Source organism: Pomacea canaliculata, linkage group LG9, assembly GCF_003073045.1.
Source record: "Pomacea canaliculata isolate SZHN2017 linkage group LG9, ASM307304v1, whole genome shotgun sequence".
NCBI classification, from domain to species: Eukaryota; Metazoa; Mollusca; class Gastropoda; order Architaenioglossa; family Ampullariidae; genus Pomacea; species Pomacea canaliculata.
Window position 1 is genome coordinate 15600291 of NC_037598.1, and position 26121 is coordinate 15626411.

The 26121-nt window shown below is 37.9% G+C and overlaps 3 protein-coding genes and 1 pseudogene across 7 annotated transcripts in view; 2 read left to right on the plus strand and 2 right to left on the minus strand.

The window, feature by feature from the left end:
- Positions 1 to 12475, plus strand: part of LOC112571483 — a 24963-nt gene extending 12488 nt beyond the window's left edge. For all 3 annotated transcript variants that reach the window (XM_025250474.1, XM_025250472.1, XM_025250473.1), the window contains exons 19-37: positions 2359 to 2500; positions 3157 to 3267; positions 3470 to 3598; positions 4096 to 4252; positions 4653 to 4785; positions 5174 to 5348; positions 5520 to 5701; positions 5812 to 6012; positions 6454 to 6577; positions 6734 to 6847; positions 7414 to 7529; positions 7698 to 7852; positions 8483 to 8711; positions 8960 to 9124; positions 9408 to 9563; positions 10059 to 10286; positions 10561 to 10723; positions 11865 to 12040; positions 12335 to 12475. In XM_025250474.1, the coding sequence (XP_025106259.1) occupies positions 2359 to 2500; positions 3157 to 3267; positions 3470 to 3598; positions 4096 to 4252; positions 4653 to 4785; positions 5174 to 5348; positions 5520 to 5701; positions 5812 to 6012; positions 6454 to 6577; positions 6734 to 6847; positions 7414 to 7529; positions 7698 to 7852; positions 8483 to 8711; positions 8960 to 9124; positions 9408 to 9563; positions 10059 to 10286; positions 10561 to 10723; positions 11865 to 12040; positions 12335 to 12388 (2910 nt within the window). In that variant the 3' untranslated portion in view covers positions 12389 to 12475. The remainder of the gene's footprint in view (positions 1 to 2358; positions 2501 to 3156; positions 3268 to 3469; positions 3599 to 4095; positions 4253 to 4652; positions 4786 to 5173; positions 5349 to 5519; positions 5702 to 5811; positions 6013 to 6453; positions 6578 to 6733; positions 6848 to 7413; positions 7530 to 7697; positions 7853 to 8482; positions 8712 to 8959; positions 9125 to 9407; positions 9564 to 10058; positions 10287 to 10560; positions 10724 to 11864; positions 12041 to 12334) is intronic.
- LOC112573017 lies at positions 1223 to 1348 on the minus strand (annotated as a pseudogene).
- Positions 12407 to 19970, plus strand: LOC112571492 (trichohyalin-like). Its single transcript, XM_025250499.1, has 12 exons — positions 12407 to 12545; positions 12696 to 12851; positions 13313 to 13452; positions 13706 to 13898; positions 14165 to 14307; positions 14712 to 14907; positions 15176 to 15246; positions 15531 to 15707; positions 16030 to 16221; positions 16499 to 16603; positions 17025 to 17216; positions 18103 to 19970. Exons 2-12 carry the CDS (start codon positions 12755 to 12757, stop codon positions 18217 to 18219), a joined length of 1623 nt encoding a protein of 540 aa, XP_025106284.1. The 5' UTR covers positions 12407 to 12545; positions 12696 to 12754; the 3' UTR covers positions 18220 to 19970.
- On the minus strand, positions 19464 to 26072 carry LOC112571502. Of its 3 annotated transcripts, XR_003100834.1 has the most exons (4): positions 25497 to 26072; positions 24977 to 25115; positions 22377 to 22578; positions 19464 to 21642 (listed from the first exon to the last, which is right to left on the minus strand). XR_003100834.1 is itself a non-coding variant. In XM_025250514.1 (2 exons), the coding sequence occupies exons 1-2, from the start codon at positions 26034 to 26036 to the stop codon at positions 25089 to 25091; spliced, it is 567 nt and encodes a 188-aa protein (XP_025106299.1). In that variant the 5' UTR covers positions 26037 to 26072; the 3' UTR covers positions 22952 to 25088. The 3 variants fall into 3 exon arrangements, 1 of the variants encoding a protein (XP_025106299.1); XR_003100833.1 differs by having other exon boundaries at positions 19464 to 22578; XM_025250514.1 differs by lacking the exons at positions 19464 to 21642; positions 22377 to 22578 and having other exon boundaries at positions 22952 to 25115.
- Positions 26073 to 26121: the final 49 nt, after the last annotated feature.

Sequence of the window (26121 nt, forward strand, 5' to 3'; positions counted from 1 at the left end):
TTCTTCATTCTTATTTGATGCTCTTGAAGATAGACTATAAACAGCTTTCATGAAAAAAATTTCTGTGCTGAAATAAGGTAAGAAAGGAGACAGCCATACAGCTTTTAAAATGCCAGATAACATGCATAATTCTAATTAGTTAAAAATTGCATAATTCTTATTAGTTAAAAATGTTGACATTCAGATACAATGAACCAAAAAAAGTCGAAGAACAGTTGAAGTAGCAGAATCTGATGATGTACACTGAAATGCCAGATTTACACCATGCATCTCCTTAAATGTCTTTTTGAAAAAAACCCATAAGACAGAATGATGTTCATAAAACGGTTGTGACAGATCAGTTTCAAACTGTTTATAATTGTATAAACTGATAAAAAATAGGCAGACAAGCTACATTACTCTCCAGGAGTCCACTTCTAATTTAGGTATTAACATTTGGAAGCATGGAGCATATAAGATGAAAGTGCAACAAAGTTCTTAACCCCCCCCCCCCCTTTGCTAAGGTTTAGTTAAGTTTTTTTTTAACAAAAAAATATGAAGTGGTTGTGGAGTAGTCTGAATTGAGTTATGGTTGCATCAACCACCTCACATATTGAACTTACATAGCTAGCCATGGCTTCTTTCAACTGGACCAAGCAGCAAAGCATCCGTCACTCAGGTGACCCCAAGCGGACTTCACCTGCCATATATGGCTGCCGGCCCAGCCTACTTTTCTAGTTCGCCACTCCCCACACAGGTTACAGGGACCACCTGCTAGATGGTTAGTCGGCTTACGTCTCAGACCTTCCCAGGGGGATGATTGACGGGTAATGACTACCCCGTGTGTGCCCCCTTATGCGAGCTTCACAACCACCTCGCGGTACCAGGCGCAACTGCTTGCTATAAAAGACGCCTTTAGATTTTACTCCAAGACAGTGGGTGGGTTTAAAGTGAGGCCTAAATATAAGAAGTTTAAAGAAAAGTTTGAGACATGAATTAAAAAGAGAAATATATTTTAGCTAATGAATACAAATTTACAAATATTCTTATTTTTTACATATAGCGATAACTACACTGAGGGCCTACGTGTCCTTTAGTTTTTATTTGAAAATATTTCAATTGTCTCCCTTCTCATTCGTCCTCCTTCCTGCCCTTGTCGTGAAGATTTGTTTTCCTCTGTAGATTTCGCAGTTTGTTTGTGTTGACGCTTACTGCCAGCGTTATTTTTTTTCATCCTTTTTTTTTTTTTTCATGTTTCAAAAATCAGTTTAATATCGAAGTCCCCCAATGGAGGACGTATCAGATATTAAGCTGATAAGAACAGATTTTTTTCCATGTTTGTTTATTCAAACATTACAAACAAGGGTAAACAAAGTATTAACAAGAATGTAAAAGTGTCAATAACAAGAGTTCCTTTCACTTATTTTTTTCATCCTCCCGTCACACATGAGAGATTGTACAGGGAAGAGGGGATCATGAGTATCTCGATTGCCATTGACGCCGACCTCTTTATCAAATTTTGCTTTCAGTTTTCGAAACGGGTTTTATTAATGGTGTGAGTAAAATGTCTTTATTGATATAGTTTTACGCTTTTGTAAAGTTTGACAAATTTCGTATTTTAGAGCTTTTTCATAATTATTATTTTTGTGAAACCTTTTTATCTGGGAAAGTGCGGAAAGACTTGGGGTTTGACAGAAAGTGACGTTTTACAAAGTTCATCAGATTACCTCCCTTATCACGCGCACTTGACGTTGCTAAGCACGCATATACCAAAATGGTGTGGTGGTTGTAGTAAATAATAGTGATAATAATACAACAGAGGTTAGATAACATAAAAAGTGTGATAGTAATTTTTTATTTGAAATCATGATTAGTGCATACTTTGTTTATCTTTTCAATTCTCTTGAAAGGACAGAGTGAGTCAATGTTCAATATGACTGTAATTGTTTTTGCTCCACGTAAAACTTGCAAAAATGAATGCAGTAACATGCTTAATTGACAGAAGACCCATTGTCAAATCTTACATTCTAGCACTAGCGCAACAGCTTGTGTATTACAGCAGAGTGACAATTTTATTTGATGAATATTGGTGACACACACATTTCCTATAGGTAATAATAGAAGAAAAATTAAGTAGCTATTGCAAGTACTTTCAACACATAGGAGCATTTAAGCCACTTGATGCACCAGATAAGACTAACGTAAACCTTGGTATCATGTGTCAAATAAAACTGAAGTTTGTGTGTAAATTAGCATCATAATCCACATAACAGAACTTTACCATTAGCCCAGGAAAAAAAATTTCCTTTAAAAGAGTATTCCTGCAAGTTAACACCAATATGATTGGATTAGAAATAATTTACTTCTCTGCTTGTGTAGATAGTGGAAAACAAATATGCAGTACTGAGAGATTTGCTGTTGACGTTCAATGAAGAACAAGAGGGAGCCAGTTTGTCACCTATAAAAAAGACCAAACAGTTGCAACAGCTACCCAAAGAAGTTGTGCTTTTGTGGGATGCAGGTAGGACTGATGAGAGGGTTTGATTATTCGTGTGAGACTGGTTATAAATGCATTCTTTGACACAGCACTGTTAGTATTTTGAGAGGAGCACAATTGTACAATAATGACTGTGCAATAGTGACAAAAATCTATAGACTTTATTCCACATTTCACATGTAGAGTATATATATATTGTATCACAGCATATAGTGTTGTGGTATCACAGCATGAATCAAACCCTAACCCTAACCCTTAATACAGTCAATGCAATGAATGAAACCGAGAAATTTATAAAACTGCTTTTAGTAGAAAGAAGCTGTGCCAGTAGCAAGAAACTATTAATGCTGTTTGTGTCTGTTTGGGGAACTCATAGGATTTATGAAATAGAAGGAACAAAAAAAAAAAAAATAAACCCCTAGACATCTGATTGACAGAATTTTAAAAAATGCATTAATTCATGCATAACTCTGACACAAAATAGTCACTCATGCATCTCTGATCAACCAGCCTACTGATATGGAACACATGAAGTTAAACATAAATTAAAGTATTCGTTTATTTCAGTGACATCCCACTTTTACTGTAGTTTAATTTATGTTGATATATAAACATGTTGCTAATGATACTAATTAAATAATCAAAACCAGCTGAAGCTAAATATATTGAATGCATTTCAGGAGATGCAGAGGGAATTGTTAAGCTCTTAACTCAGTCAAGAATTTTGCCACAGCCTCTTGCATGGATGTTTGGAACAGACAGAGGCTCTTTTACTAAGCAGAAAGATATGGGTAAGCAAAATAGCTAGGTTAGCATGTTCTGAAGCTTACTTTAAAAAATTTCTAGTGCATTTTAGCTACTTTTTAGCTGGTAGTGCATTTTCTAAGAGCATGCATCAACACGAAAATGAATTTAAGAACATGTGCTGTCTAATATGTTAAATATCCTGAACATTGGCTTGCTGTTTAAATCCCTTTACTTGAACATTTGCAGGTGGTGCTCAACAAAAACTTAAAGAGCAGGTGTTACATGGATCAGAAAATACTGGCATTCTCGCATCAGTAAAACATCTCATGCAGCGCTGTGCTGAGGAGAAGGATTTTATCTCGAAAATTCTTGCAGGTTAGCTGTTTTATACTTTCCTGTCATCAGCCAATTGTTTGGATGTCAAAGTAGCTCAAGAAGACCTATAGAAAGAGATTTTTATTTCAGAGAAATAAAAAACTGATTTTTTTAGGAGTTCTTAACATTTTAGCTGTGTATTAATTTAGAAGTTTTTATGAGTTTATTAATCTGTTAGGTACATTGATTTTTATTTATATGAGCATGACAAAAATATCCATAATGTATGGCAAATTTGCTTGTGTTTTCACAAAATAGATTGTGCTTGTATATGTCTTATAAAAACCAAGATAAACAATTTTCCCATTTATTCACAAGAAAAAATTGCCCTCTATGGGATAAATAAAGTCATATATTATCAAAATTAAGCTCTTTTGTTTTGTTATTGGTTTCAGATTTGTAGTCTTTTATAAATCAAAAAGTTGATTCTCAAATTAACACACATATTTAAGGAGAAGTAGATAAAGAAAAGCTGTTTGTAATATTTTTTGTTCCAGGTACTTCTGGGCAGTTTTTGACAGAAAGCAGGAAACTGACTCTAAAATCTAGACTTAAACGAGAAATAACCATCATTACAGAAGAAGACAATATTATCACTGCAGCTCTAGCATGTGGACTAACTGAGCGGCAGACAGAAAACTTTCGTGATTCTCAGTAAGGAATCATTTTATATGAAAAAACATTTAAATTAGTAATCAGAAACACCTGAATACACGCATTTAGATCAAGAAATGGACCCACACACACATGCATTAATCCCTAGGTTATGGAAATGGATGAAACAAAATTCCTGTGTTTATTATATGTCTTCTTTTGCATTTTTTTTAATATTTATTTATTTCTATTTAAACTCACCTTCTTCCCTCTTTTATTCCTACCCTAGAAGTAGCACCTTTTTTTCTTTTTGATTTGTCCTCAAGGTAAGTGTCCTTAGTGTTTTCAATTTAGTCTTTTATTTAAAAGTTATTAACTCTTTTCATTAAAGGGCAAAGAGGTTTTCATTGTTAAAAGTGTAAAGAGGTTAACATAATCTTATTTATTCAATTGCAACCAGGCTGGAGCAAGACAGAGAACGTTACAAACAACTGGCTGAGGGAAAATATTTCTGCAGGAAAAAGAGCAAAGAAGGCAAGCAGGAAGAAAAGCGTATGGTGGTCGATCGCTTGGACAACAAAGAAACTCTTCAGGTGTTTTGTAGACTTTAGTTTTCTCTTGCTTCAGCAGCACTAACATTTGAACATCACAACAAAGACAAATATACTATTGCGGCATACACTTTGGCTTTGCCTTTGATGCCTTTCTTAATAACAAGATTAGCAATATTATTACACTGTTTTAACATTTAGTAACTAGTTACTTAAAGAAGTCATCTGGTTGAAGTTATGAATGTGAAGCCTGTATTATTGCCTTTAGACTATGTTCTGAGAGTGGAATGCTTACAGTAGCATGTATTCCCCTCACTTCCATTTTTACTGTCTTTTTTCCACAAAAAAGGAAAGAATACTTTGGATCAGTGAATCTGTGAGTGTGTATATCATGCAAAGGACATTGTTTCACACCCTTCCTATTCGTTAGGATGCTGTGCTTAAGCTGCTGCATACAAAACAGAAGGAGGAATGTCGACTGCTAGTGGAGATGCTTACTTCCTCTCGCTTTCCCCACATCCAGCAGATGACAGCTCTGGAATCTCATCAGCAGTGTGCTGACCGGCTGGAAGCACTACATGCTAAATGGGAGCTCTCTAACAAGGGTGAGTCAGCAGAATTCTTTCCGCTGAAAAGATCTTTGTTTTAAGCAAGCAGCAGGACAACAAAGAAACTTTTATGAGGCATTTATACATATATGTCTTCATGAATTTTAATATCTTTTAATACCAGTTTATAGTTAATAGCATATATATATATCTAAAATTTTATTGCAGAGTCAAGTACTGATAACATAGCTTTGCTGCAAGAGGCACTGGTAGTGCTGCGAGAGGACAGACGAAACTGCCAGGGCCAAGATTCTTCAGAAGATGAGCAACTTAACTGCTGGTTGATGGCTGAGGTTCTGCATTTACAAAATTGTGAAGCTGAACAATGCCTGATGGATTTTCACACTGAGGTATGTAACTGTTGTCATATTTTTTTAAATCTTAGTTTATCAGGTTGAGAAAGTATGCATTTTTAAATCCTCAATTTGAAACAGAAGAGTACATTTTCAAAAATTTGCAGGAGGCTGATGATTTGATTGAACATCAGGAGCAAATAATCAGGGAGACAACCAACAACCACTGCACTAATATAGCTACACTTGTCTTCCTTGGAGATTTTATTGGACATCATCAAAGAGGGGTTGACCCCATAATTGAGGCAATTGAAGGAAAGTATGATGCTCTGCGCAACAAGCTGTTAATGCAGACTCTAAAGAAGCAGGTTAGATTTGTTTTAGATATGATATTATTCTACAGTATGTTATTGCCCACAAATCACTCTTCACAATGGTGGCTGATTAATAATTGAGGACATGATCAGAAGTGTTTGAAAAAAAATTAAATGTTTTACTTGAGTACCATGATTATGTTTGTTTGTGTGTGTGTGTGTTCGCTTTAAAATTAGCTGTGAATGATACAGTATCTCTCTTGAGATGCACTCTAAATGTCTTAAAGACAGTATTACAAGTTATCAGAAGAGTTTGCATTCACGTATTAAATGTGAATGATAGGAAACCCCCTACAAAAAATTGGCATTTACTCTTTTGGGAGGAAATAGCAGAAAATTGAATGGTGCCTTTATGAGGTCTTACAAGCTGTTTGTGGCACTGTACCTCTTGTGCTGTCATGATAGGAAGTGCTTGTATCTGTCCTGTTGCTTCAGATTGGCGAAAGCAACTGGCAAAAATTGTCAGAGGAAGAACAAATGAAGAGGCTGATGGAGCTGAAAACGAAAGAGAGACAGCTGCGTTGTGATGAAAAATATGACGAACTGGCGACATTGATAGGTAATAGTGACCGGATCACTTTTTTTTTTTTTAAAAAAGAATGTTGGTTTTTTTTTTGTTATTTTAATATGAGGAAGTTAATGAGGATGAAACTTTGCTCAGTTTGAGAAAAGATTTAGCCCAGGACAGAAAAAAAAATATCACTTTTGACTGCAGGAGATGCTTTGAACAATGAAGAAACACTGAGGAGGCTGGTTGGGGAAAATCAAGAAGACTATGACAAGAAACTACAAAATCGTATGGAAAGAAGAAGACAACGTATGGCTGAAGGTATAAATTCAATTCTTCTTTTATTTTTTGTTAATGTTCACAGTTTCACACTCTAATTATACAATTCGTAAAACTTTTCAGGGACGCTATAAATCTGCATCTGTGTAGCATTAGGATTAGGGTTGCAAAACTGATGGCCTATTAATTTACAAAAGTCATGCTCAGAGCTTTCCTTAAATCTGCTCCTCACTAATGTTTACATAGCCTTGGACATGTTAAATATCTATAATCAGTTAAACAAGAAATGTTGTGTAGTTAATATTGCCATATTAGCTCACTGATCTACCATTTAATGGTATTTGTTAACTGAAATTTATTCTACTTAAAGATTAAGAAGGATCAAAATTTGATTTAGCTGTAACTTATCCAGACTGTTAATATGAGTAGATATCCTACAGGGTGTTATATAACTGGACAAAACTTTTTGATCAAGTTTCACAAAGTTTATATCTGACAATAAAATTATTGCCAAATTTTATGAAAGATTTCTCTATATTTATCTAGTTAAGAAGAGCTTTAAGAAAGGCAGTTGAACAAGTGGCTTAAGGTGCAATGAATGGATACAGGTATAAGTGAGGAAGAATGTAGTCAAATGGAGAAGGAGGAGGAAAAGCAAGAAGAAGCAGCAGCCAGACAGCGGGGCTGCAATGTGCTGCTAGGACTGCACCACAACTTCCAGCAGGTATGAATTAAGATGTTACAGTGGGTTCAGATGTTACAGTCAGTTATGTAATGCTACACATGCTGGAGCACAGTAAAACTTAAATGTCTCTTTTGTTATTTCTAAATATGTCTTTTCTTATTGGGAAATGGTAAGTCAGCTATTTTTGTGTAAATTTTATTTTACAAGGAATGTGAAGCCTTGCTGCGACTGATGGAAAAAGACCCTGATGCCATTGAAAGAGAGCGGCAGCAGCAGTTGCTGTGGTTGAGACTTGAGCAACGACGACTACGTCAAGAAGATGATATAGACACATCAGCTTTCCTGATCCAACAGTATAACCAGTGAGTATCAAACAACAGATATGACAGCTCTTTAGCCTGTATAAGGCAATGAGTAATCTAGGGCTCATGAATACGGAGGGCTATAGTTTAAATCATTTAAAACATTTTCTGAAATCTATAATAATGATGATGATAATGATGATGATAGTAATAACAAGAAGGATAAGAATAAGTACATTTGTATAGTGCATTTCTCCAGTATCTGCCCGACTCAAGGTGCTTTACAATCCATTTAAGAAAAGACTTAAAATGACAGGAGTTTACAGGCTGCTGCACTGCTTAGACAAAACCAGCATTGGTTATTATGGGTTATATCTGAAATTAAAAAAAAACTTTCCATTGAATGAACTGGTTGGGGTGACAAGATAATATATGGCTGATCTAGGTATTGGTACAGGCAAACTGGTAGTTCATGTAAATGATATGTTTATTTAACATGGGACACAAAGGGCTAAGATAGGAATGATACTTCTCACAAATATGAAATATTTTGATTTCACCTACCTGTTCATAACTATATATGCTGTTTCCAGATTTATGTATTGTGTAGCTGCATGATTTTTTATATTTTGTTGCATGTGGCTAATTGACAGTTATCCAAATGCTTTAGTTTAAGTACCTTCAAATTAGTGCATTAAAGGGCTCTACTGCTGAAAGACATAGACAAGAACAACTAGCTCGTGAAAGATTGAAGGCAGCCTGTATTAGAAAAGAAGAAAGGGCAAGTTTGCTGGCCAGTGGAGACCTGCCTGTTGACCGACATCTTCTAGACCTGGAGCAGGATAAAGCTCGCCTGCAGGAGATGGCACTGACTTCCCTGGACTTCAACCTGCAGGCAGAGAGGAATCTGTTGATAAAGGCAAGTGATGTCATACTGTCCGACTTGCTGATGCCTCCATTGTTGTACTTTTATTTATGCAAACTCTAAGAACTGGGTATGTGGAGTAGTGCCATATTTGACAGAAATAAACATCTCAAGTGGTAAATATGAAAGTAAGGAGGAAATTCTGCTTAAACAAGATTGCAGTTATCTTTACCCATACAGTGCTCCATCATGTTAATCTCTGTTCCTAATGTCTGTGGTTTTTTTTTTTTTTGTTATTTCAGCTTTTAAAGGACTGGTCAGCAGAAAAGCATGCCAGGGAAGAAGGAAAAATTCCCATCTCAGATCTGCTGGCACAGTTGGAGGAACTTGATGAGGTTTTCCAAACTTGGCAGTCTTCTTGCTTTAGTTCTGGCCAGTATGACAGTGCTGGTTTACAGCTTTTGAAGGTAGGTGACCAAGTGCTCTGCAAATGAGCAAATTCCACAAAAAAGGAATATGGAATAACTGTAAGAGAAACTGATTAGTAAGTAATTATTAAATTTTGTGAATTATTTTGTCATGGATTTAATATTGTTGGAAGATAAGGCACTGTTCTCAGTCCTGTTGATGCTACCATGCTGATATAGTAATACTACAATCTTGAGATGAACATTATGGCATCAGAAGACAATGATTATTTCACAAAAGTTTTCAATCTTATCTCTCTTGAATCTTACCTCTCATGAGTAGGATGCCCTGATTTACACAATGGAGATCAAAAGACGATGGATGGAGCAGCAAGGGAGGTCAACATCTGACCCAGAGATGCAGGTTTCTCTGCTGGCTGATCTTCAAGAGATTCAGGATGGAGAGGTCAAAGGCATGATGATGGCTGTGATTGACATGGTGAGTTATATATACCATGCCCTCATCACCATGCACCAGCTGCTGGTGGGTGGGTGGAAGTGATGCACACTGAATGCTTACATTTTTGTCTGGCGTACTCTGACTTAAAGAATCAATGAGATGAAATGTTGATAAATCTACCCTTGATGCACAGAACCAAATATATATGCAAGTGTCTTATAAATGTTTAGAATGCTAAAGAAGTATTTCAAGATGCTCTTAATTCTTCAGAATCATAAATATTGTGTGTGCTATAGCACTTTAAGTAGCTTTGTCAGATAAATAAAACTGGTACAGATAACAAAACTTGATACTGTGTACCACTACAGACTCACAATAGAGATGAAATAGTTTGCTAATATCAAAAGAAGCATTTTGAGAGATTTGTACAATTGAGAACTTTTATACTTTGTGCACGTCAAAATTAAAATTACCCAGATTGTAATGGTCATTAAATACATTGTATTAAAAGTTTTTACAAATATCTAATCACAGGATCTGAAAGCGCTGAAGCAGCTGATTTTATCACTTACTAAGAACCGAGACCAGGGTTGCCTTGACAATGTGGCTCAAGTGCTGCTGCACCCAACAGGAGCTCACAAGGTTGAGATATCAGCAGCAGATCATGATGAGGGGCTGACGGGGGAGGAGAAGGAGGAAAGACGACTGATGAAAGCTCTGCAGTTTAAATATGATGCACTGCGTGACAAAATTATTATTGAAGTGAGTCAGTGCATAGAAAGCTAGGGTTGAATGTGGATTATCACTTTGTCTTTCAAACTTCTGGCAAATTTTGCATATGCCTCTCTGGTTTATTTGATGCTCTATAATTAAATTATTGGCTGTCAAACTTTTAACACCATTTGCTGATCAAAATATTCATTATAATTAGCAATATTGACTGAAAACCTTGAACAGCTCTGAGCCAATGCAGTGTTGTACACAACAAGTATTGCTGTGTTTTAATGCAGACTTATGCTATTAAATGTTGTCACAGGCATTGATTAAGCAGTTGGGAGATGCTGCATGGCAGCAAATGTCAGAAATAGAGCGACAAAGACGGGTGGTGGACTTGCGCCGGAAAGAACGGAAACTGCGACAGAATGGAAAGAAAGATGAGATAGAGGCTTTGATTGGGCAGCATCTCAAGCATAAAGAGTGTGAGTTTTTTTTAAAGAGCCTTTTTTGTTGTTAAAACAGTAATGTAGGTTGGATAATTACATTCAAATAGTAATCAGTAATCAGACAAGCATAAATAGCTGCTACAGTGTGTCATACCACACGTATTTGTTCACAAAACAATAAAAACAGATTGTTTTTCTCTTGGTTCTTTTTAAAGCAATGAACATCTAATATAGTTATAACACAGTTCATAAAATCTTCACCCAATGGTCAAATGTGCTTCACCTCTAGTCATCAAGGTATAAATTGTTCATTACAGCAAAACAACAGTAAGCAAGACTACTAAAGGCTGTACAGCTGGTTCAGGGTAAGGGTTAGTCTGTGCACTATTAACAAAACTTCTCGCAGCAAGTTGATGCGACTGCCTTGAAGTGGTGGTTCTGTATTTCGTTTACCCGCACTTCAGCAGTGGTTCATCCCTGCTATCTCTAGCAGCAGCGTGGCGTTACCCTCTCATGTTCTTACACACAGTTTCTGCCCCCAAGGTGGTAGTCCTGTATGTCCATGGTATGTTCCTGCTGTCTCAGGCAGCAGCACAGCGTTACCCTCACTCATTTTTCTGTGCAGCACTTGTCAGCCTGGTCCACAGTTGCTCTGTTTTCGAACAAACTTCTAACTGGACCCCAGCCTGATGGCTGTCCAGTGTCTCAGCAAAGGTACTAAGAGCTATCCCATGTGTCAATGTTTTCCAGCTTCCAGGTGCTCTTGCAGCAAAAATTAACCAGCTCTCTGGGTGGGCTTCACACAGGGTGAGCTTTGCATGACTCACATGTGAGGCCCAGGAAATCATGTGAGCCTTCACCTGTCCAGCATCTCACATGCAGGGGAAACCTGTGAAAATGAGTGTACTGACATGACCCACACACCCCTCTATACTCTGACCATGACACACTATAGATTTCATAAATTTAGGCCTTACATACTTTTTGCTATTTGGATATGCGGGGTTTGAATTTATACATTTTTGAAGGGGTCCTCTTCAAATTTATGTTAACATTAGGCATATAGCTTGCCTTTCGGGAAGTAGCCTGAGCCATGCTGTTTACAACTGAAATATCTATATTATTGTTCCCTACTTGTCTTTTTGCCTATCATTATAAGAACTTTTGGATATTTCAGATCTCAGCAAAATATTTGGAGAGTCCAAAGAAGAGCAGAAGTTACGGCTGAAGGAACGTTTAGCTAGACGACAGCAACTGAAGGTTGAAAGGGAGGCTGCAGGACTTGATACTGATGACAAAATACTTGATGCCTTAATGCTACAAGAAGAGCAGAAACTTACAACCAGACCCAAGGTAATAAAGAAATCAAGAGCTGAGTCTGGTACTGTGCTGAAACTCCATCACTTATGAGTGTTGAGCATATAAAGATTAAGGAAAAGATATGTAAGAGGAACTATAAAAATTAATTTGAGAAATGTAAATTGTGCATATACACCATAAAGATCAAAAATAAAATAAAACAGATGTAGCACTAACAAAAATAGTACTTAACTTTTGGTCTCAGAATAACAAATATATGCATATTAAGTGAATAGCAGCTGCTGAAATTCTTTTTCATCTTTTAATGTTCCCCTATTCTCCTATTAGAACCTTCTAGATGACCTTGCAGTCCACTTTGAGGAGGAAAGACATCCCTTCTAGAGATGCTGTCAGGTGGAGAATAGTCAGGAGACAGGGCAAAACAGAGATGGCAAGCCTTGATAAAGCTGCAGCAGGAGAAGGACCATATAGCAGCCGAGGAAGACATTGATGGTGCCCTTCTTATCTTTTCTTTGGGCTCACAGGCTGCTGGAGAGAGGTAGATTTTATGCTATCTTGAGATTTGAAAGAAGTGTTGATTTGTAATTATTAGGGTGTATTATTTGTAATGTTTGAAGGAAGGACTATATAATTAACAGGTTTTTTTGCATTGTTGTGATGATTTGTCTTTTTTTTTAAAATGATTTAGTCTTCTTGAAGAAAGAGAGAAACAGAAGCAGTTGGCCCAGGAGAGACTGATGCAGCATCATGACCAAACAATTCAATCCTCAGACTTCCAGCTTGGAGAAGAACTGGCTTCCTCTGTTGGTAGATGAGAACATCATCCTGGATCCCGAAGTTTCTGGTATTAAATTGCCCTTAGCTTGCTGTAAACATTTGTTGTCCTGTGCAAAAATATTCGCATGAGCCACTAAATGTAGTTGTTTATCAATGATGTTGAGAGGAGAAAGACAAGAGAGTGGGATACATCTGTGGGTTCCACTAAAATATGTCAGGAGGCAGGCAGAAGCCTATAATTATGTGCTTTCCACATTATTGTTTTACAGGTTTAAAAGGTACGATAGCACATAAGCACTGAGTCATGTCCATTTGTGTGCCTGCAATATCCAGTGTTTGCCCCAAATCCAGTGCATTCAGAAGATCTAGATTTATGAATAAGCAAGTTCCAGAAGCAGAGGAGATAAAGAAACTGCACTTCTTACATGTGATTTTGAATAATGAAAACCGTCAGTTTCAAGAACCAGATGGCAGCCTCAAAACTACTGGCAACTAACAGCAAACCTTACTTATTCTGTCACCCTACAGAGCTGGTGTGTATACAGAAGGGCGTGCTTGTTGCACTGGACCAGCACCACAAGCAAGAGAGAAGCATGCTCATGCAGCTTCTAAACAGGTGCAGGCAGGACAAAGCAGCTTCCAAGATCCTGCAGACTGTGTCTTCAGAGGTAATGAATATATGTAATTTCAATTTTTGCTGTTCTGCTCTTGTATGTGTTGTATTTAATGTGTTTTGAATAATTTTAATTTTGTGGACATCATACACCTTTGAATATGTTAGTACTGGTAACAACCCATTTCTAAATATTACCATGTGCACTTACATGCCTTGTGCTATATATTTTTCTTCCTATTAATAAGTATTTTGTGTATAAAATATTGTATCAAATCTATTTTGTGTGTACAATTTTTTTAAATCAGGTCTTAAGGCAGAAGCTGTCTCGTATTGAGAAAGATTATGCTACATTGCAATATCAATCAATCAAAGAAATCACAGCACTGTCTGCTTCACATCCAAGTGCTAGGTTCTCTAAAAAGCTTGAGAGAAAAGCCAGCCAGAACCAACAGGCACGGCATGATATCCTGGCACAGGCACTTGCGTCCAAGCTGGAATGTAAGAAATGTTTTTGTAAATGTGTGTGCATACATGGTGTAAGTGGTGGTGGTTGAAGGGGGAGGATGTGCATATAGGAGGGGTGTGTGTAAGAGAAAGAAAGAGATAGGGAGAGAAATTATGTCTATCTATGCATGCTTGTGTGAGTAAAATAATGCATTTAAACATACTAAGATATTTGTCTCTTTTCCTGGATATTTACTCAAAATACTGTCATGCACATACATGTAGAATAATGCCAACCGTGATGTGTTATCTTTCCACAGTGGAACGGCGACAATTTGTAGAATCATGTCCTGAAGTCAGAGAGGAAGAAGTCTGGGAAGAACTGTGTGTTCTTGCATTGGCAGATCTCCAGGAGAGACAGATGGAGATTTACAACTCTACATTAGACTTTGTTTTTTCCAAGGTTCATTAAAGAAATCCACTTATCCACATATTTTCATAAACAAATCTTATTTTGGCATTTCTTTTTGTGTCTAATGGAATAACAAAAACATTATTTCTGCTGCTACTACTACTTTTCAGCCATATGCTATTTGCTGCTTTAGAGCTGATTTTTGTAATTAGGTTGTAAAAATTATTTGTAAGTTGTTTAAGCTCTGCACTTATGCACTCATTAGATCTTCCATATTTATCCTTGCTGTCTGATCAGTCAGGTATGTTTTCATTTTCTGTCATTCGGACTTTATTATAGTAGATTTATTGCAAAGAGTAAACATAACTGAACATTTTGCAACAACTGTAATTGTGTGCCAGTTTTTATTCTAATGTTGTGGGTTGTCAAAGGGTTTTCAAAGCCTTTTCTTGCAGAACAAAGAGGATGTCATAAAAATGCACAACACCCAGCAAGTGGCTGAGCATGAAGGCTGGTTCCAGAATCTGCAGGTGCTTGTTTTCAGCATTAGCGACATGGCAGGGGAGCATGGCAAGTTGCAACAGGACCAGGCTGCGGAAGCTAAATTACAGGAGGAATTTAAACAGCAGAAAGAGGCTCTCATGAGGAAAGGTACTGGTTTTCATAGAAGTGTTATATTCATAGTACTCGCTCTGTAAACCAAGTAGCCAGAGGTGGAGTGCTTTTTTAAAACCCACATGTTTTGACTTTGGGAGCTGTATGTAAACTTTGGATGATAATTCGGTAATGCCACTTCTAACAGTAAAACACGCTGCTTGACAGTTGTCAAGTTTGGCTTATTTATTCAAAGTGTATTCTTATTTATTTATTCAAAGTGCCTTCACTATTAAACCAGCAGATGTTTTGATATTTTCTTCAGGAAAGCAAGAAAATATGGATGTAAGCGCAATGTTACAGGAGCTACAGGCTCAGTATGAAGCCAAACTCCAGGTATAGTAGCAGATGATCGACTTTGTCTTGCTTGATTTGACCTACTGTGCTCCAAAATATGGCTGTTTAGTGAGTAATCAATAAATAATAAATACTACTGTTCCTAAGAGTGTCATCAAATTCTGTAGTATATAAAAGGAACACTTCCATGCTGCTAAAACTAGTTGACAAAAAGGTTTGGGTTTTTTTTTTTTTACTTTAGTAATGTAGATGAGGAGGATTTACTCTTAATTTCTCTGAAGCAAGGTATATATATATCTCTCTCAATTAATTCCCTCATGCAGAGCCTAGCCGCTAGCAAAGCTCAGCAGACCACAACATTAGCAAAGAAATTAGAGGCAAAGAGGCGCCATCTGGAAGAAGATGCAGAGGCAGCACTTGAGATGCTGAGACAAGTACAAGCGCATGCTCAGAATGCTCAGGAGAAGATAATGGCTGAACGAAGCAATCAATCCTCTCTGGTACACTAAAATTAAACCATTGATTCGCTGCTTTTTCATCTCTCATTCTCTCGTTACTGCCATGGTTAGCAGACTTACTTCCCATGAAGTCTTCAAAATTTCTAAAGATTTTGCAGTAATCTCCTTGCTACACTCCATCTAAAAATGTTGGTAAAATCTGTATAAGTGTTATTTCATTATCTGTAGTATAACGGACACACACAGACGACAGACCAGCAATTATCAATGATGCGGACTGTCTTCTTGTAGGGGTGAGAAGTGAGAACTGTTGTTTCATGGATGAGCAGCTTGAAATACTAATCAGTGTCTCTGGTTCCATCAGTTGGAAGAGCGTTTGAAACAGCGTCGTGAAGCCAGGAGTCTATTACAACAGGGCAGACAGAAGTGGGAGAAGACGCACATTGATGCCAGCGTCAGCGATGATCAGAAGCGCGCCGTCTACATCCGCTTAATGCACGAGCAGCAGCAAGAACAATCATTAAGGACAGCAGAGAGACAGCGTCAGAGAGAAGAGGTTTGTGGTCAGCGATAGATGAGAATTCTTGCACTGGTCCAAAAGCTAAGAATTATGTCAATGACGAGAAAGATGAAAATTTTGTCATTGGTCAGAAAAGTGAGAATTCTTTCAAAAAAGAGAATTATGTAAATTATGGAATATAGAGACAGTGTGCTTTTTTACATTCTTTGTCATGTGGAGATCTGCTAGAAGAATGCATAGAGATTTACTATAATGTCTGCTGAAACATCAGTCATGAAGACTTTAATCGCCATCATCTTCCATGTACTTGCAGCTGAAGCGTAGACTTGAGGCGCGTAAGGGGCGGCGAGGGGATGAGGTGGCTGCACTCTTCAGTCTGGGCGAGAGGCAGAAGACTTCCCTCGAGGAAGCCAAGAAGGTTTGTTAAGTCACTAGTTGTACAGGCAGTTTGGTCAATGTTCAGTGAAGGTGGTAGTATCTCTATAGACATCATCTATAGTTGTATATATATAGTTGTATGACAGTGATACATGACAGTATGTGTAATATCACGGACAGCAGCAGCAGTATAGACATCCTATACAGTGGTTTTGTGGCAGTGATACATGTAGTACTGATAGCATATATAATATCATGTACACACATGATATACAGTGGTGTGAAAGTGGTAGAACTGACAACATATACATGACAGTGGCAGTACAGATACCACATACAACGTTTTCTATGTGTACAATGTTCATTGAAAAGCTGTAATACATTTCAAAATAAACCCAAAAGATTTTATTCAGTGTGGAACTCTCCATTTTCACCATTAAAAAAATTATTATTGTGTGCAGTCTGAGCGGGACCGACAACTTGCGCACATGAAAGAGCAGTTGTCCCGTGCTCGCCTAGAGCGCACTATGACACAAAAGGGGAGCTCGCCGGTTCTCGGGAAGAGCTTCCTGGACATGGCGCAACTAGAAGGCGACGAGAAGATGATGGAGAAGGCCCACCAGCTGCAGTACAAGTTTACCCTGCAGACGCTGGTAGGCTTCATAGTTGCATCCCATCCTCCGTCTACATCCGGCCCACCTTTTTCTTTTCTATTTCATTTCCATGAATAAGTAACAGAATCAGAATCTATATATAGTCGTTTTCACCCTGTCTTCTACAGGCTTTCACTAGACAAATTACTCATGGTTCTGATCACCTGTGTATTTCCTGGTCTCCAAGATGAGATCCTTCTTTCTCGTCTTTGTCAAGTCTTGAAGGTGGTCAGGGAACTGTCCGATCTGTCTGCTTCGTCTCATTACATGCATTATTAAAGTTGTTGATATTTCGAAAGTACTTGTGTCAAAAAGACTAAATGAGGCAATGATTAATAGGCAGCTGTCTTAAACAATGTTCACCTTTTCCCACTACTGTGGTGGCCAGACATGGGCGAACATGCGTATAGGAGTGTGCGTGGTATCCGACGAGTAAAAGATTCGGCAGTCCGCTTCCCTTCAGAACTCACAAATCACCATCTCCACAAATGCGGATCTACCTTCATAAAAATACCATCAACTGTCATGAATTAGCTCGAAAAATTTATCTCTTCAGTTTATGGCTTCTGGTATTCCCAGAAAACTTCACAGAAAAAGACAAACAAAATGAAGAAACAAGAAGAGAAAGAGGGGAAATAAAACATTGTCCTTCTCCGACATTTAGTTACGTTCCCTATCTTTTCCTCCTGTTGAATCCCACCAGCAACGCGCAGACCAAACCTCGAAGTAAGATATTACCACGGACATGTATCACTTTATATTGATATTAGGAAGCCAAATACTGCTGTAAGAATATTTTTGCTTTCCTTCTTTCTGTTGCTCGTGATCGTGCTGACATGACAGGTGTTTGACAAAACCTCTGTCCTTGCTATTTTTGTTCTCACAGACGGAGGAGAAAACGTCTGGGACAGACAGCGGTGCTCGGCTGAACGAAAATAGCAGGATGGACATCCTGAAGGAACGACGACGAATGAGAAAACAGCAGCGACAGGATGGAAAGTGATTGCTCTCCCCCTCACACCCCCGCTCACCCGGGATTGTTTTTCGTTGCAGCATTATGACCATTTTGTCTTTGTGTGCGCACAGAGTTTACTTCTTTCTCCGTCTCTCATTTATTGTGTCCCAGCAAGCTCAGCAAGACGCGGTGTGACGCTAGAGGCAGCTGTCCACCGCATTATTAATTTGTTGCACACCGTCTTGCAATCGATTACAGTGCTTATCGATTGGCGCCATTGATTGGCTCACCAGACGGTGCATTTTTCTGTGAAGTGAATTGGTTAAACGGGCATACAGGACGAAACCTTAAGCCTGTGAAGAAAAAACAAAAAACCAAACCCACAGACCGTTCCCGTACAGCGCTTTTGCATGTTTTACGAGTTGCTGGGGTGAGGTTGTGTGTATGTGGTGGGTGGGGTGGAGGTGAGTGAACGACGTACGTTGCTGGTGCACCAGGAGCGCTCGCACGAGCACACAGGCATGCACGCGGCTATCCGTGCGATACTCATGGAAAATACTTGGTCAATCACGTTTATTACTTGAGTACTTTAATAACAACAATGTTGCCTGATACGGATGGATATGGATAGATGATGGTGATGATTAATGTGTGCATGTGTGAGAAGTCGATACACTCACCCGAGTGAATAGTTTACTTGCTAGTGGTGCAACGATTTTCATATGAAGTGCACTCCCCTTGCTAACCCTCCCATTGCACTGTTTGTCTCGGTGTTAATGAGGGGGGTTTATAACCCCATTGTCCAAGTGGGGTGATATCGTGTCTTGCGAAAGTAGCTTTTAATCTTTATTCTTCCTTAAAGCAACGTATACACTTTAACATCTTCCTGTCACATTCTTTATACTTTTTCCTTGCACTTTTGTTACAAATTACCACCACCTTCCCCGTTGGAGAAAGTCAGGCCGTGCCTTGCCTTGTTTGCAAAAATCTGTGTGTGCTTTGCTATGATGTATTGCTGGGACATTATATCGAAGAAATCTGGACGCTGAACTTTGACATAGTGACCTTGTTATCGTCATCGGTCAGCTGAGACAGTCTAGCTCGGGTAGAACTACTGTTCAAGAGTGAGAGAGAGTGTGTGTGTAGGTGAGGAGGGACGTGATAAGAAAATGGTGTGTTGTGGGATTGGGGGATGTGTGTGTGAGAGAGAGAGACAAGAGACCACGTTGATTGGCTTTTTGAGATTTACTGTGCCATGCGTGGCGCGTTGTAATCAGAGCATTATTCATTGCTTTTTTTTTCTGCGGCCGAATCTCACTTGGCAGACAGCAGCTGAAGCAAGGTTTTTGTGCGTTTCCTGTCGATACTGATCTGTGATAAAAAGTTGCTGAGGATTATAATGAAGAACGCTTTGTTCCAGTTTGACTTTGGTAGTGTTCGTATACCGGTGGAGGGTCCTTTTTGTAAACCAACAATGAAACTGTCCTATAGCCCTTACACAATGTCATGTCTTGTCTGTTGATAGGCATGTAGTCACAGTTCATTGATATATCGCTACACGATACAATAACATTTCCATGGTTGTACATATAGTACGTTGTTTATATGTTTGCCAGACAGTGATTATACGTTGCTGTCACTGTGCTTTAGTTGTATTCCTTGAATGGTATTAATGCATAGACTTTAGTTTATGTTAGGTTAACCCAACAACTTTATTACAGTTTGAGAGAAAACATTGCTAAGCAGTTTTTCATATTTTGTATTGATCATTCTTTAATAAATTGAATATTATTTAACAATATTGCCAAGTTCATTTAGTATATTTACTTATTGAAGAATCGAGGATGAATACTTTAGAAGAGTTTTAATGGTCATTTTCCAGATCTTATTCTCCAGACAGTATATGTCCACATTTCCACTTATGATTCTCGAAATACAAGCCTACAAATATCATTATTTATAAGAAGAAGTCAAACGTGACGTCAGTTATGCAGATAAGCCTGATTAAATGTGAAAACTGTCCTACTGTATGGTTCTGAAACCTGGAGAGTGACAAACACCATCAACAACAAGCTGCAGACCTTTACCAACCGATGCCTACGCCATATTCTGGGAATAAAATGGCCTGACAAGATCTCCAACAGCAGCCTGTGGAAAAGAACCAGCCAGAATGTCACTACCCATGACATCAAAAAGCACAAATGGGGCTGGATAGGACACACCCTGTACAAACCAGCTGACACCATTGCCAAGCAGGTACTTGATTGGAACCCTCAAGGAAAGAGAAGAGTATGGAGACCAAAGCAGACTTGGAAAAGAACAATAGAGAGCGAGGCAACGGACAATCGGAACCACATGGGCACAACTGAAGAAGGCTGCCCAAAACCGGGCACTGGCGAGGTGTTGTTGTGGTCCCTATGCTCCTCGAGTAACAAGGACTAAAGTAAATTGATTGCGCTTAAAGCAGGTTTTTGTTTTCTCATGCCCCCATATTTTACTATTCCTGATTGTCACAGCCAAAAATCAGTTGAACGAGGGTTTCTGACAGAGGCCGGGTGCACTGCCCTTCTAGGCAACGACGAGCAGATGACTGACCTATTTCACCTGTGATCAGATCTTACTATGAAACGAAAGATTTCTCTAGTTGTAACAGCCGCGTGGGTTACCAAAAAAAAAAAAAAAAAAAAAAATCAAACTATAGGCTGGCTGTGGAGGAATTCTCTTAACCGATCTAATGTCCGTGCTGCGAGGTTTCAATAGGTGCGTTATAATTGCTTGAAACACGTAGCTATAAAACTAATTAGACCGTCTGCAAGTTATATTGACGAGGACTATTTGAATTTCTTACATTTGTGCAAAGATTTTACGGATTTGCTGTTCTGTGAACCATTACAACTAGAGTGCTTATAAATACCTCTGAGATCACGCTGACACGTACCGTACATACGTAACGTTTTTTGTGTCTGCGGTGTAGTTATCAGTCAAGAAATAAATTTTAAAAGTAGGTGAACATGTATATATTTAACAGTTATTTAAAAGATCTGGTCTGGGGAAAGACTTTGAAGAAAAGTACATTTTTATCACTTCTCCATCAACACCAAGTCGAGTGTTTTGGGAAGAGGGGATGAAACCATTGTTAGGCTGTACTGAGGGCGCCTCTGGGGGCATGGATTGCACAAACTTTTGCAGGAACTAAGATATTTTGCCACGTGCAGAGCGAGATAAGCAGATCGACGTCGGGATTTCGGCGATCGTTGGTGGCCTGCTGACCAACTCAAAAGTTAGTCGTTGCACTCGAACTTTGCATGTGATGACACCACTTGGAAGACTTGTGGGGGAAACTGGAGTAGACGATAAAAAAAAAAAAAAAACCACACACACACACAAAGGAAAACGCTGACATCCGGTGCTGCTGATAACACCAAAACCTCCCCCAGTCATCATCACCGTGGTGACAGCGAAATCTCGGACCTGAGAAGGCAATGAAGACGACTCAACGTTATCAACTTCTATCAACTCTAAAAACATGTCATTCGTTTTGAAATATGGGTCACTGCAGATCTCGGTTGGTGACAATTATTAACTTTGCCTTTTTCAGGCTTAAAAAAATTGGCGCTTTTGGCACGTACTAATAAAAGAGATTATTGCATTTTTTTGTTTTGTTCAGACATAATCACATCTTTTATTCTATACACTAAGTGTTAATAATACAACTACAGACCCCATTGAAGTAAAGATCTAAAGGGGCTGAACGTTATTTATGTAGTAGACAAACCCTGAAAACTGGCCAGCTGCATGATGCATAAAGGTACCAAGAAATGTTATCAGGGCTGCTCGAGATATATCAACACCCGATTACACAAAGTTTCACTTTTTATGCTGATATCATTTGGCAGCTAAACGACAAATTAAGTTGATAGATATATATATAGATTCAGACTGTTGTCGGCGGCGTACGTTATTCAGTCTGTTTTACATTAACTAATGGAACTTGAGTATTTCGACAAATTAAAAAAAAATCTATGTATGCGGTGAACTGATTCTGCCAACTTTTAACGTTTGATGTGACTTGAAGGTATCTTCGCGGAGAAAATAAAAGATTTGAAATGTCATTCGCTGCGTGACAACCGGAAGCGTAGCCAGGTGACGTGCTCGTACTTTACTCGACCTCATTGTAAAGACGGTGAAAATACTAGACCACCTACATGACTGAAGTGTTGCGAAATTCGCGTAGGTCGACCGCCAGCAACAGGACATCTGGGAGAGAGAGAGAACTGCGAGGAATGACCGCAGGTGCGATTAGGACTTTATGCACTTCAGCCAGGCGTCAGTGGTCACGACTATCAGAGGATGTGTACCAGCAGGGGTCAAACATTGTCCAGGATGTTCCACTTTTGCTTTGCGAAACTGAAATTAAACGAAAACAAAACAAGGCTTTCTAAATCGCGGTATTTTATGTCCGCTTTGAATTTTATGTTTTTTGCTTTTTCAGATTTATTTGTACACTTATAAGCAGTGATAAGAGTAATTATGCCTCTGGCACAAAAAAAAAAAAAAAAAAAAGAAGAGAGAAACATTAGGACAGAGCAGCATTCTGAGCTATGATAGGGATAGTGTCTTAATTGTGTCCAGTTTAATTGTTTTATATATGAGTTAAATAAAGTTTTATATTAATACCATCAGTGTATTAGAATAATACAAGTTCGTGATTAGAGAAGCCGTTAAAATCATTGTATATATGTTAGATTATTTTTATGTAATGACAAGAAGTAAGACATTGTACCACACTGTAGAACAAACAGTTTATTGTTTTAACAATACTACTGGCAATCTTGACACACATGCATGAAGTATATAAAAAATGCATTATTTCGATAAAAATCAATATATATTTCTGTGCAAATTTATGTACAAAAGTGTAGAAAACCAGTCACTGGATAAAACATGCAGTGTAACCTTGTATCACTTTAAAAAATAGTATGATAAAAAGTAATAGAAATATATTTCAAAGATGTAATTGATTACATCTGACTTAGCTGAATGCTCACACAAAAAAAAATCTTTCAGCTGTACTTCAACTGTTACATAAAATATGTTTCAGCTCCATTGTTACTGGACGGAATGCACTGATCAGGGCCAAAATTTATAAAAGAAGTTTTGCATATCTTGAAAGAACACTTGACCAAATTTTCTCTATATAGTAAAAGTCAAACGATAAGCCTACATGCATGGCATAAAAGAGTGCAAATGGAAAGAACAAGCCCAAACCAAAATAATACAATAGTATTTACTAACCAAAGACATTTTTCACAAATTGGAAAATTGTGCACAATTTATATTCAAAAGTTAAAAAAGAAACATTTCATTTCATCATTACTCTTTGACTTATTGAAGATCTGAATATTTTTCTAGCAATATGTCCAAAGACAGCTTCTGACATTTGACATCTAATATGAAGAAGAAACGATACATGCTATCATTAAAAACAAGTTTTAATGTATAGTTAAAAGAAAAGTTACAAAAACAAATCCTGATCTTCATTAGTTCTTCTTTGTGTGATGCCAGAAGTACACTGGCAACCCAATTGGCCATCCAATATCGTACTCACATATTTGAGATTGTTTAATGTACTATAGCATTTGAATCACTATCACAAATAAGGTGAAATTTAAACTAAAAAAAATCAAAAGCTAGCACCAAGCTAAGTGAGGTATAGCACATTTGAGCAGCAGATATACAGATTCTGAATGGTGCCTCGAACATTATACAACTCTGCAGACTGACATTTAGGCCTTTACAATGACCCAAACCTTTTATTTGGTCATTGACTATAAGGTAATGGTTGTTTATTTTTCAATACATTTGGATAGCAAGATTCAACTAAATTTGAAAAGAAAAGATACTCATCTAAAAATGCTGAGAGAAGAATTACTATCTTTTCAAGACAATGAAATCCAGGTTCAAAATGTGTAAATTTACAGAGGATGATCAGCTAATTCTCTGTTTTTTACAGATTTCTGAAGCAAACTACTTGCTATTTGGATTTATTCTTTGGACTTAAAATGACAGGCTGCTCTGTCAACACTTAATACTTAATCACAGTATAATCTACCCTTTTGCGACTGCCCTTACTAATTTCTCAGTCTGTACTTACACAAGAAGAAAGGGTGACTCAAAAAGATAAAATTATTTTCTGTACAGTCAACATTCAGGGTGAAATCATCCTGGGTAAGAAATATATCTGTTCATAGTAATCAGTAACATATAAATATTGTACCTATATATAATACTGAGTAATGCATCATGAACTGTATTAAAGCATAATAATAGTTTCCATTATGAATAACCAGCCTTGAAAGTTTACTTTTAAACTTGATGAGTATGTAATTGCTACTTTGCTTAGATGCCTTGTAAGTCGGGCATGTAAAATCTCCTACATATGAACAGTAATAATTGCTTACTTGATACAAAAGATGTCAGCGAACAGGGAGGGGAGTATACAACAAAATTTAATTAGGCTAAAGGCTGAGGTGAATAGAGAATGAACATATTATGGTTCATTCCAGTATAACTAGTTTAGTCTTAGCATCTCAACATCTTGCAGGTATTGAAACTACATGACTTCTGAGTCTGGCACTCTTTGGACACTACTAGAATGCATGGCTTATGACAGACGAAAACTAGGGAATATTATAATATGGTGGTGGTGATTTTTGGACATGACATAAGAATTCCAAATAATGAAACTGAATATGAAATAAATAAATTTGTTTATAAAATCATAAAAAGTATGCTAAAAACTCACGCAGCATGTAACAGCAGTTTGTCATTTCTATCATCATGCAGATGTAGTTTACAGGTAAATTGTCTTTCAAATTTAGATTCTTGCAGGCTCCTAATTGTTGACAGCTGGAATCCTAGAAGTTTGATGGATTTGGAAAGACCTTGGAGAAGACATTACAAAATAATCTGATGACAGATCACAGATATAACTGGGATGCAGATGTATGTAATCCATGCACGTTCAATGAAAAGGGATATCAAATTTTACTATTAGCATTCTTCCATGCAATAGAACATCCCCAAACAAAAAGCATTGCAGAATGCATCACTGATATAAAAAAAAGAAAAATGTAAATCAAACAGTAGCACATGTTGCATTCTTTCCTGTCATTGTGAAGCATGCACTGTTCATTTCGAAAATGTCGGCGAAAAGGGAAGCTAACAATAAAATATAGTAACAGAATGTCGGTAACTGCATCCACCAAAAGGAAAAAAAAAAAAAAAAAAAACTATGAGCAATGAAGCTTGGGTGCGATGCCTACGCCATTCCTGGTATAGAAAGAATTTTGGATGTTGGCCGTACGGCCGTTTTCTGGTTTTTTAATGTCCTCCTTCTTGATTTCTTGTGCTTGGTGCCAGCCATACTCCCAGGAACTGATGACAGGGAACTGGAATTTGGTCTCCGGGATATCTTCATAGCGGAGCTTGAGGTACTTGTATCGGCCTTTGCCTTCTTTAGTAAAACCATCATACAGAACGTTCATGGTACTTGGAGAGGCAGGTCGCATTTCTTGCTTGAGATCAAACTCCGTCAGGGACCGTGGCATGGGTGGTGGTTCGTTCAAGTTCACTTTTCTGTGGTTGTAACGTGGCTCCTCCTTGATGGCTGGAAGTTTTTCCAACAGCGCTTCGGAAGGTTTGCCTTCTTCTGTGATCTTTTTACGAAAAACTTCCAGCTGCCGAGATCTGGTCGTCAACTGACGACGTTTATTATACCACATTAGTCGATGCGTTTTCTCTTTTTCGAACGACTCCTTTAGAAAGTTTTGATATTGAACCGTGAGATTAGCGCTTCTTGCCATCCTGACGTTTGTATACTGTCCAACACACTCTCTGTTAAAATCTCCCTATTCGCGGATGATACACTGCTGGAGCAGTCAAGTCCCT